At 43.1% G+C, this 12,419-nt stretch overlaps 1 protein-coding gene across 7 annotated transcripts in view; it reads right to left on the bottom strand.

The window, feature by feature from the left end:
- Positions 1-12,419, bottom strand: part of PDZRN3 (PDZ domain containing ring finger 3) — a 234,301-nt gene that overhangs the window by 14,988 nt on the left and 206,894 nt on the right. For all 7 annotated transcript variants that reach the window (XM_070576771.1, XM_070576772.1, XM_070576773.1 and 4 more), the window contains 2 exons: positions 5,591-5,838; positions 2,773-2,860 (listed from right to left, as the gene is read on the bottom strand). In XM_070576771.1, coding sequence (XP_070432872.1) covers positions 2,773-2,860; positions 5,591-5,838 — 336 coding nt within the window. The remainder of the gene's footprint in view (positions 1-2,772; positions 2,861-5,590; positions 5,839-12,419) is intronic.

Genomic DNA, 12,419 nt, shown 5'->3' with positions numbered 1-12,419 from the left:
ATGGACAGCAAGGATGATATTAGAGACCTGGAGGCACATCTTTACGCTATAGTGAACAAAACTATTTGACAGTGTGACCCAGGACTACAAGAGCAAATGGAAGCTTGGACTTCTTTACCTGAGCCCATGACCTCTAGGTCAGGGCGCATTCAACTGTCATGTGCGCTGAGGCACCTGGGTTTCTTGTTTAAATGCAGATTCTGATTCTGTAGGTCGGAGGGCCAAGATTCTGTATTTCTTGCAATCTCCCTGGTGATACTGCACCGGTCCCTGCACCACACTTTGAATGACAAGGTTCTAGGGACCTGTTTAAGAGTAGCTCCTCCTATAAAAGCAAGATGCTCTCAGCTAGTTCACACAGAAAAAGTTCCTTTCCTTAGGGAGAAAGACTCAGTTTGCGCTAGTCTTAACATTTCTTTAATATTAGCCAATCTCCTGAGAAAAGAGAAAGAGAGCAGGAGGTAATGGAGAGAACTGGCCCCAGGCTCCTAGCCCTCAGCAGGCACCAGCGATGGGCACCAGGATTTAATAACACTGCCTTGTGTCCACTGCACTTATTGTACACCACCTTCTGTTTATGGCAAATGATGCAGGTTTTCTGCCTGAGTCAGTAATATAGCATTTCCTTTAAAAATTTTTTACTTTACTTTAAATGAGGTGAGTTGAATAAAGGGAAACAGACGTCAAACAATGGTTCTGGTGGTATTCAGATATAACAAACCAATTGTAAGGCAGAGTGGGCCAAACTGATTAGATATTGTGGGAACTCCGTGGAAACCATATGCGAACTCTTATAGATGGGAACATTTTTCCAGGGAGAGCCCATAGCTTCCATCAGATTTTCAAAGGTGTTAGAAACTAAAACAGAACTGAAGGACCCACCGCTATAAAGTCAAGTTTAACTAAACACCAAAGCGTTACAAAGTCTACACACTACCCCATAAGCCTAGCTCCTGAGATATTTAACAGGGTTCTGAAGACTTCTATTTTGTCACAGTTACAACAATCATCAGAAAGCAGTGTTGTCCTATAAAGATGATTAAATTGTCCTTCTTCTTGCAGTGCAGTATTCCAGAGAAATCTAGACCTGGAAAATGTTAACAGGTGCTTGGCCAAAGAGAAGCTGATAGAGCAAATAAATAGGTTTGGGTAATTCTGCCTACTGTATCCATTCCCCACTCCCAGGGCATTTACCATGCTAATTAGCGTATTCAAGATTCTGAGAAGTCCTCTACAAGAGGAATCTGTTTATTTTTGTTCATTCTGACATTTCCCAAATCTATTGATCATGGAACCCCCTTTGCAAACACCATGTATGAACAACTTAATTAGCAACTTAAGAACAAGTGTCCTGGGGGCGTCACTGGCTGCTTCACGAACTAGCCCCAAAGTTGGGGAGATGGGATATTGCAAATAAGAGGCAGAATCCCTAATTTTCCGAAAGGCACAGGCTGTATTTCCTGGGGCAATTACTAGATGGCAAGTGCTTTGGTCTACGGTTGACAGCAAGCAGAAGCGGTCAACAGCAGTTTTTAGAGTTAGAATAATTGCCATTCCAGTTTAGACCACACACATTTATGGAGAAACTTAGTTGCTGTCACTGAGTCCATCATGCCTCTAGTGCCAAATACACTGATCTGTCCGCATCTGGCTGCAGGTGAGCAGCCACTGAAGGCATTGTTTGCACACTTTTATTGATCTTTGTCTTCTGTTTCAGAACAAAAACTCTTGGTAACTTTAAAGGAATGCTCGAGGAACACAGCTGTTTTCTCCTCTTCTGCTGCCTCTGTCACTGCGCAGGAACCCACTGCCACTTAACAACTCAGCAAGCTCAGAAGCATCGCTGGGGCAGCCCAGATTACACAATGGTTGGCCATGAAGTTGAATAAAACATTATCGGATTTTGCCTGGCTGACCTCCTGATTGCGCCAAAGAGTTTTTACCCTTTAATACTGAATATCTTCTTAAAAGGCACCCTCTTACCCTATTCTGTAACATCAGTTTTCAAAAAATGCTCTTGTACTTTTTGAAAAGACATTGAAATATGAAAGTGTTTTCCCAAAAGTGGAAATAAATACATCTTGAAAGTTGATTTTTCTTGATTTTCTATTACTCTTATTAAAAAGAAAATGAGAACTAGAACTCTGTGAACTCGTATCCTCTGAATATTTTAAAACTTAGAGGCCATTTGACATTATACAGCATCTAGAATCTTGAGTTATATTTGGCCTCAAATAACACTTAAAGAGAGTTATGGATTTGCTGAATTTCTTCAAGAGCAGTGTTGGAAAACTTTCAGCAAATGAATCAGCGGGCAGCCCTTTTTTTGTTGGGTGTGGGCTTGCATCCACTTTAATAATTATCCACCTGTTCTTGCGCATCTGCCTTTGAATAAAAAGTGGTGATGGCTTAAAGAGCTGAAAAAGGCAAGGAAGCTTACATTAATTACAAGAACGCGTGGATTTTAGAGCTTGGCGGGAGTAGACCATGCAAATTCAAAGATTCAGAACAGGGCTTACTACCCTAACTTTTAAGTAATTTAAAGAAAAAACCCTAAATTTCTGCTCTGGGATCTGATCGTTAAGCTCTAGCGTGGAGGGAGAAAGGAAAAGCTGTGTGCCTTTCAAATGGCATGCCTACAAGCAGTTCTTTTGAAAGAAATCCACTAAAAGTGGATATTTCATCAGCATCCATAAACTAAATTTATGCTTATAGAGAACTTATTATTCTTAATAATGACTCCTAAAAACGAGACAAGGACGTTCTTCATACCTCCAGCTCCAGCTCCTCTCTGTCCATCTCCTGATGGATGCCTCCGATGTAGTCGTTTGGATCGTAGTATTCGTGGGCTGCGGGATGCCTGAAAAAAGACGAAAGCTCTTTGAGGCCCTGCTTCCAGTTATAAGCATCTGTTTTCATCGCCCCATCCTAAGTCCCAGCAGTGGCATGGCAGCAGTTCTCAGGTTCCAGGCACTGTCACAGCTCACACCTTTCTGGTTGTGTTGCTCAGCACAGTCAGGCCCTCCATTGTAATATTGCCACCACTTGCGCTAAAGTCTGTTTGCTCTGGAAGAAAGAGTTAAGATCCAGGGTGAGAGTGGGGCTGGCTTTGTTGTTTCCCGTGACCATACCCTAGCCCACTAGTTATGTGATTCAGTATGACTAATTTCTCATTCAGTCTCTAGACAGGAGACAGGGACTGAAACCACTGTGCTATCATCACGGACAGTGTCTTTTCAAACTTTTTTGACTGTACCCACAACAACATGCTTGACATCACGACCCAGTATGCACATACATGTGCGTAATGTACGTACGTACATACATACATGCATAAAATGCACATGTGTATGTGTGCATACATGCACACACACACACACCCAGCTAGGAGACCAGAAGCTTGTATTTCTCCAGGACAACATATGTGAAACAATTCACAGAACCCTCCACCGCTTTGGAAGCGTCATTAATGGAAGCTCTAGGAGCAAAGGCGGTGGGAATTATAACATGCTCGGTCAGCAGCTTTGAAAGGTGCCAGATGCAGATGGAAAGCTTCAGCCTCTGATTGTTGGCTGGGGACCCAAAGCTTCACGTTCTCAAAGGTCAGCGCAGCAATCAATGGGCACTGGTCTTCCCTCCCAGGCACTTAGATTTGAAACAACAGATCAGACATGAATGGTCATTCAAACGAGGGCGGGCTTTCAAGTCTCTGGACCCATCAGGCAAATATACTGCCTGCACTTAAGGGCTTTTAGGACCGAGGATGCTGATGGCAGGCTTGGGCTTTCAAGTTTCAAGTTAGTGCTCCCCATCCAGTCCCAATGCACGCACTTGCTGTCCTCTGACCTTGCAGCCAGAACCTTGGGAAGTCTGACCTCTGGACTCTTCTGACATTTCTCAACTTGCCCCTTGGGGATCAGTCATGTCATGTTAACTAGACTTCAGAGGAAATTAGGGGTTTGGCTTTTAAAAGGCCCATCACCAAGACAGTTTTACATCTGAGAGTCAGGAGTAGCCTTAAATGCCTCATCAATAACCAGAGGCAGTTTTGGTCTACACTGTCAAATAACTGGTTTGAATGGTTGTATGCAGTGAACTGGCCAGTTGTTTCCTAGGATCAACTGGGATGCTATAGAGTATCCTGGTTAAGAGCTGGGAGTTCAGGTGAGACAGACCCGCCTTTCAAGCCAGCTGCCAACTTCAGCTGAGTAGAACTGGTGAGTCTGCAGTTGCTCACGGTATAAAAGAGAGACGGGCGTGAGAAATCAATGGGATAACAGTTCTTTGCACACGGCCTTGCACACTGTGCGTGAGCGTCAGTGGGTGCCCCCTCCTCTACCTCTACATGCTGTCAGCTGCAGTCGAATTTACTTCGTCAAGCCTGGGGAATTAGCCCTGGGTTCGGATGACAGCTGACCCTTAAAACAATGCAGTGAAAGGCAAGCTGCTGTCTGGAATTTGACGGAACCAACAGGACACGTGTGCTCACTCCAGCTCCTGAGTTACTAATAGAAATCCAACAGGTATTGCTTCCAGGGAGGTTTTCCCTGGAAGAGGTGACAATCCCCTTTGAAATAATGCATCAAGTCAATGATCTGAACCAGGAGCAAGATGGGCAGAGATGGGAGTTCCTCTGACATCACCTAGAGAGACTGAGATGCGGAAGTGGACATGGTGCCCACAGATGTGCAAAATCATATTCGAAAAGCTTTATTAAACTGGACATCTTTGAAGCCAGGGGTCTATCTCAGAAAATTTCTTGCTCTTCACTTTTTTCCTAAATATTTTACATCAATCACTAAATTAACGTCGACTGCTGCTATCATCTATTGGGTGCTTACCATATGCCATGCTGAGAACTTTCCATACGTTATTTCATTTAATCCTTCAACAATCCTATGAGATAGGGACTATTATTATCCCAATTTTAATAAAGAAAAAAATAAAGCCCAGGAAAATAAATTACCCAAGTTGCATGGCTAGACATTAGTCTGAGCATCAGGTTTGTCTGACGTGAACTATTCTACGTCACGGCAGAAAGTCAGGTAAGAGGAGAGTCACGTGTCAAGTAATTAATATGGTGCGAGGATCACAGCTGTTATTTAATTGGTCAATGCAGTACTTATAGGAGGCATGTGTGGCTTATTACATGGATCCAGATTTGAAATGAGGCCCAAGAAAGCAGAATGCACAACCTCCAGGTCTCTCTTTTCATTCCCAACTTACTTTGTTGTCTATTTAAAAGAACCATCAGCATTCCCTCTCGTTCTAACTACAAAACCCTCACATCACCATTTGCAGTGATTAAATTTTGTTCTGAAACAACTTCACGACATTTGTGAGTAATTTTGTTCTTAGAATATAATTTGAATAACTCCGCTCCAGGGTGATAATAAAGTAATTAATATGTCGGAGCGGTTTTGAGCAGGATTCGATTTATTGCCTCTATAAACAGTAAAGTTAAACATGGGCAACTTGGAGGAACATTATAGGACACATTAATTTTTTTCACCACATGGAAGGGAAAAAACCAACTTCATCGCACTTCACCACACTTGAAGGACTAGTGACGCACAATCACGTGACTTACTCCTCTGGCAAGAGATAGGGATCCAAGACGGGTGGGGTGGGAGAGGACATCTTAGTGAGAGCCATGATGTGCTCGAAGGTGATGTCCGTTTGGGTTCCTGTGTCCACCAGCTGTGACTCTGACGGAGGCGTGAACATTTTGGTCCGCGGCGTTCTCCTCAACACCTGTACCACGATGGGCTCTTTGGCTGTCTTGAAGGCTTCCACAGCCTGGTCATGAGTTGCTCTGGATAAGTCTTTACCGTTGACCTGTTGAAAAACATTTAGGGTGGGAGAGGATTATAATCAGCAGAAGCTGGAAAGACTGATACACGGGTTGACTGTTTTCCCGTAGAAGCAGCTTTGGAAGAACAACATGGGGGTGTCAGAGAACTTCAATTCTCTCTGTTTTAGGTTTCCCAAGGAATGCCTGGTGGGACGGGAGTGAGTTTGGAGGTATACAGATCTGGCATTAAATAATAAATGTCACAGCGGGGAAGTCCTGGCTGGAATGTCTTTAACACAATTTCATCACATGCTAATCTTGCCTGAGAGAGAAAAGAGCGGCCTCAGGCTCAGAGCCTTTATCACGCAATAATAGCTAACTAGAAATTAATTACATTGTTATGTTTTAATGGCATGTGCTTTTTCAGTATGCATCAGGTGACAATAGTTTTCCTTTTATGGAAGTGATATGAAGTTTCCTTTTTAAATGTATTCCTTTGCTTTTCTTTAAAAGCTGATTGAAAATATTAAGTAAATGATCATACAGGCCATAGGTGGATATGGCAAATATCAAGGAGGAACTCAAATGGCTGACATCTTGGCTGACATTTGGGAAACAATAGCTAGCTTAATTGCTGTGTTGTTTCTGACTGTGTACAATCCTTTGCTACTGCTATACCCCCACTGCCTGTACTTATTGAGTGCCTATTGTCTACCGCATGACTTAAATGAAGATACCTCTTAACAGTTCTCTCATCGTAGTCCTGGGAAGTTGGCAGGACCAAAGCATGTTCATCTCCCTCCTCTACCAGCCTCAAATAAACTGCATGAGATCACCTTGCTAGTTAGTGGTGGGTCAGAATTTTGGATGCTGTATCCAGGATTCTTTCCAATGGTACAATCAAAAAATAACTCAACATGACTATCTTTAGAAGAGCTTACACAAAAGGAAATAGAAGCCAGAACCTTATTTCTAGAAGATGAAGTCATTCCAAGCAATATGGAAGTCCAACTATTTAAATCACTCTCCCCGTTCTACTCCCCCCAGCAAAGGAATAGGAGGTAATGTTCTGGCAGTTTGGTAATGTCTCATGGCTGCTCGGCAGGAAAGTTATCAGTCTCTGAAATATTTCAATATTACTCCCCAAGTGGTTGGTTTGCCTTTTAAGTCAAATATAAAATGATGGTATAGAAATCATATTCTGCAGAATATATATCAGCATAAGTTCCTCAGCTTCTCAAATCTCTGGAGAGCAACACTGACCGATTCATGACACTTCACATAGGAGTTCCTGAATTTAAATCTCTTAGATTAATATTCCATTCTTTCAATATGCATGTTTTTAGCATTTATTTATAATATTAAAGCAAACATTGAACCTTTTCCTGTCTGGCAGATACATCCCCCCTCAGTATCTTATACTTCAAAGCACACTGACCATTAGGTCCATCCTATGAGGTAGAAAGCACTTCAGTTGCTCTTTGTCCAAGCAGAGCTCGAGTACTGATTATGCAGATGTTTTTCTATTTTTCCTAAGCCCTTCCACTCTGGTCCTACAGGGACAAGAACTCTTGGGTTGGAGCGCCTTGTAAACAACTGTTGGGATGAAAAATAGAGGTCGGATTCTTTCCTCGTAATGAACCCCAAATGAATCAAGCCCGTGGAGATTATTAATGCTTTGGATTCAATCCACTTAAGTAATTTACTCACATCATGAGGGACTTAGGCACAGTGAGAATTCTGGGCTACAAAATGACTCAAGTGCACCAGTAAATAAGTGAATGGCTGAACCACCAAACTCTTAAATCCTCCAGCCCGGAAGGTTGGGAACACTGGGGTTTAACACCACAACTGTCTTCACTCTTCCCACCTTGAGAAAAGAATAAAAGGACACAAAGGAATTCTTTCTAGCTTTCCAAACCAGTTGACCATCTTGACCTCTTCCCGCTCAGAACCCAGAAGGCTCAGGGCTTAGGATGGGAGGGAACAAGGTGGGAGTGGGTGGTTAAAAAGCAACTTGCAGTGCTGTGAAATTCATGCTGAGGCAGAACTATCTGAGCCCTATTTTCCATTAATGTGTGACACCAAGAGTCAAATAATATAGGAATTTACAATGTGGTAGTAAATTTGTCCCTGGGTTAAATTAATGCAACAGACAGCACCCTTAGGAGATGTGGTCAATGCCACCTAGCCACGCTGGTCTTCCACCCTTGGGAGTCACTGGGGATGGCTTGTCCCAAAGCTAGAATTGCCCACAATGAACTCAGACAGTAAGACTTTTGAATGGGTGCTACAAGACCTGTCAAATCTGTGCCTTCTCTATTTATATATAAATACCAGGCCTTTTGCCAAAAGGGAATGAACATGGGATTTCCTTCTAGGAGTCTCCTAGTTGTAGCTAAAAAGGAGTCCGTCCTAGGAATCTTTAGTTTTTACACACACAATAGGTCTTGCAAATACCACAGCAGACAATGCCAGCTGCCCAGTCAGCAAGCATCCCTCCCGGTTCCTGCTGCTTCCTCTCCACTGAGAGAGCTTGGATTCTGTTTCCTTTCCACCAGATCAGAGGGCATTCCCTCTGGGGGGACTGGAGGTGTGGGTTTGACTGGCTTTAGCCCATCCGGTGGATCTGGTCTTGCTCCTTCTGCTGGTGATGGATTTAGGTAGGGGCGTGCAACATACTTCTGGCTGACAGGACAGGATGGGGATATGCTAGGGAGCACTGAAGTTTTGTTCATTCTTAAAATAGGACACGAGGTAGGGATGGCCCTTTTCTGCCTCTGGGCAAGTCATGTGCATGTGTTGGACTCATGGGAATATCTTGGGATCATGTTAGGAGCCAGTCTCTGAGGCCAAATAAACATACTGACAGATGCGGAGCAGAAAAATGGGAGAAGTGGGGTCTCTCATGATACTATTGAGCAAGTGAACTAAGAAAGCTGACTCTCTTGACCCCAAACTTCTTGTCATATTTAATGCTACATTCCTTACACTTTAGGTCATTTTAACTTGGGTCTTCACTACTTGCAGCCCAAAACATCCCAATCGGTGTAACTATCACACAGATGTGTTGTAAAACTACAATCAGAATGCATTCTGATTAGTTCCTAGAAACATCCTTGTGTCCATATAAAGGATTAGCAAAAGTGCTTTTCTGATTGGGAGTGCATCTTAATCAGATCACAGAAAAGCAATGGCAACTATTGCTTCACTTGGGCAGGTTTTATAAACCAAGGCTAGAACCACTGGGTGGATGTTTTAATGGTACCTAGGAAACGAAACATAAAGCAGCCTCCTGGATAGGTCTGAGCTGAGAGGACTCTCAGGGGCAGACAGCTCCCCTGTGTCTCAGAGCACAAAACTCCAGGGAGCAGGAAGACTTCTGTGAATCTGTCCCATTTTGGGAATTACTAAAAGGCGTTGCTGCAACAACGCCTGTAGCATCTCTACCGCGTCAGATGCAGAAAGAGCAGTGGCAAACCCAAAGGAGGCCTGGAACTTTGGGATAGCTGTGAAATGGCCTCTCATCCCACACCAGAACGTCACCCCCGCTTATGGCTGAGTCCCACAGAAAGGCACTTCTGACAACTGTGCCCAAGAGAACCATTTCAGCAGCCCAGTGCCACGTGTATATGTTAATCAAACACAGTTCACATAAGCCCGTGCACAAACCCGGTGACCTCCTTCCTCAAAGCTCAGGGAGGGAGTACGAGGGGACTGCGACTTTGGGCTCAGGCCAGGGCTGGAATCCTGCCTGTGGGCTTTGGGCGATTTCCCTATTCTCCCTAAGTCTCAGTTTCCTCATCCGCAAAATACATGTAATTATAGTGTCATGGCTCTTCAGGTTGTTATGAAGTTTAATGGGATTATCTGTTCCAGTTCCTAACATGCAAATAACAAGAATTTATTAGGGTATCAGTGCTAATGGCAAGCCTATACCAGAATAGTCACATTTGTCCAGGAGAAGATGATCTGTAAATCAAAGAAGCAAAATGCAGCGTAGGGAGGTAGTTTTAAGAGACATTTGTACACTGAAAGGCTCCCTGCCCATTTCATGTTCCCGGGCTGCCAACATCCACGTTAATACTGTCAGTCCTCGAGCTGGGATTCTCTGGGGGGGGGGGGGGGATCAATAGATAAATTTTACGGGACTTGACTCCTGCCACACAAGCCTCTTGACAACGTATTTTAGGGATCATTACATTCTCTTAAAAGACGATGAGACAAGGCGGGAGTTTACTATCCTAGACGATCCATTTTTGCAGCCAAATTTGTTTTGAATTACCTTGTGCCCATAACACTTATTACACTGTCATCTCAGAATCACATCACTGAGGGACTTAGCGAGGTGATGACTCCGGTGCACCGTCAGCCAACCGAGAATGACAACCTCTATTCCCGGGATGAGCATTACATCCACATTACACAAAACGGCGATGATGATGGCTGCAATTACAGACGGAATGCTCATCCTGTGACGTTTGGCCCGGTCAAATTAAATATCATTAACTCGCCCAATTGAGCAGATTGCTTTTAAAACAGTTTATGCAGCTCTAAAACCAAGTAAATGAAATGTTTTGGAACAAGAAATGCTGATTGCAAACTTTATCTTTATTATAAATTAAATGCTTAAGTTATTCACCTAAGGCTCTGGCTGGTCCCCTGGGACTTAGGTGCAATTATGGTGAAAATCCAATCAGCTTGTCTCAAGGCAAATATCACTGCTGCAAATATGACACGACACTAAGGGACCTTAAAAAGGTTCTTTAGCATAAGGTTTCCTGTGACAAGACAGACAGTTATGCTGAGGGTGTGGAATGATTCCTTCCTGGGTCCATTAAAGCCTGGGAAACATGCCTGCTGCCCTTTGCGAGGTGCTCGTGACTGTCTTTTCCGTGGCCCTGAGAACAAACGCAAAGCTGGTGGGTTTTTCCATTTGGGGGTAAATTTCACTCACAACTCATCTGTGTATCTTTCAGTCCTTCATTCATTCAGAAAGTATTGTTCCCCTCTTGGTTGATGGGGTACCACTGGAAGAATTTCCTGGGGCAAAGGAGGCCACAGCATGCGCAAGCCACTTAAGAAATGGTCAGATGGAATGCACTAGGGGCGCATTTTACCAAGAGGTATAGCGTGGGATCTGATCTGGCTGAGGTGGCAGACTGCTCTGAGAGACCGTGCACGCTGGAACACGCACTGAGTCCATACCCAGAACGAGGCCGGATTTACACTGTCGACCTAGAAATACCATCGATGAAACTACAGGTACTGACGACTCCTTTCAAGACAGGAGCCCAGAAAGCTGGCAAAGTTCCCTACAACTTAACTGCAAGCAGTTCAGAATATTTTAAAATATGACATTTGGAAAAGACATTCCATACTCTCTCTGAATTAGAAAATAAGTATTTATGGGAAGACATTTGGTTTCTGAGGATCAGCGGGTCGCAATCACCTCTATTTCTATTACATGGGCAAACGACCCCGGCATAAAGTGCTAATGCAATTTTAAATTCAGCCTACTATAAATTATGCCCCTGGCTAAAACCCAACTTTTATAGGGTTCATTTAATTAAATACAGGGGCAGTGATTTCATTCTGTAAAATATCACACCTATGTTTTCAAACTAATTAAAACTTAGATTTCACTGGAAGCAAGAGATGAGGATACACCACATACCGAAAAGTAAAAGGCTTCAAGCCCTGACTTAGGTTGGATTAAAAAAAACCTTTTTTCATTCAGGAAAGTCCTGTCTGTCTTAATTTATTTCAAATTTGTAGTCTGCTCTGGGGCATGATAAAGGGAAGGCCAACTTATCTAAAATGTAGGTATTACGGCAGTTAAAAAGGAATATGAGTCTTAATGAACAAATGGTGCTCAAATGAATGCTTCTGTGGAAAGCACTCACTGGTGGGGGGGGGGGAGGGGTGTGTGTAAATAGCCTACACATACACAGATCTCAATTCCTGTGTAAGCAACACTTCAATCTGTATGGACCCACTTGGTTTCTAAGGGATGCAGTGGTGTTTGTCCACGGTAATTTCTACATGGTCCTGATGTTATTTCCCTAGACTTGGTATTTCTACAACTGGAAGATCCCCTCCTTACTGCATTCTCAGCACCCCGCACAGAGGATTTTATAGCCTGGGTAATTATGCTGCTAGAGGAGACTTCTTTGTGTCTAACTTAAGTATCGCACATTTTAAAATTCTTTCCTTTTTCCCTTAAATATAGAATATACCTGGCTACCAGCCTCGGAAAAATAAAATAGATGACACGTCCTAAAGAAATAGAGGCTAAAAGTCAAGTACGTACTTAGATTTAAAAAAAAAAAATTTTTAGTCCTAAAATGTTAGAAGATCCTTTCTTCTCAGGTAAAAATCCTACCGTAATCAACAATATCTTGCTTATCTCCTTTTGGAAGCCTCGATGTCATCACCCCCAAATCCCACTTTAAGTGGTGGCATTCAAATGCCATTAAACTATAGTATATTTGAACCACTTTGCATACAAAAATTAACGTGCACATTTTTACATCATCTTACAGGGGTGAGTACCTGGAAACAAGAGGTTTCTACAGCTAAATTTCCCTACTTTCTTCTCCCAAGTTCATCTTTAGAATCCCAG

This window comes from Equus przewalskii, chromosome 15, assembly GCF_037783145.1.
Source record: "Equus przewalskii isolate Varuska chromosome 15, EquPr2, whole genome shotgun sequence".
Taxonomy (NCBI): Eukaryota; Metazoa; Chordata; class Mammalia; order Perissodactyla; family Equidae; genus Equus; species Equus przewalskii.
The sequence above is the reverse complement of the archived record's forward strand: the minus strand, read 5'-3'. Positions and strand labels throughout refer to the sequence as shown.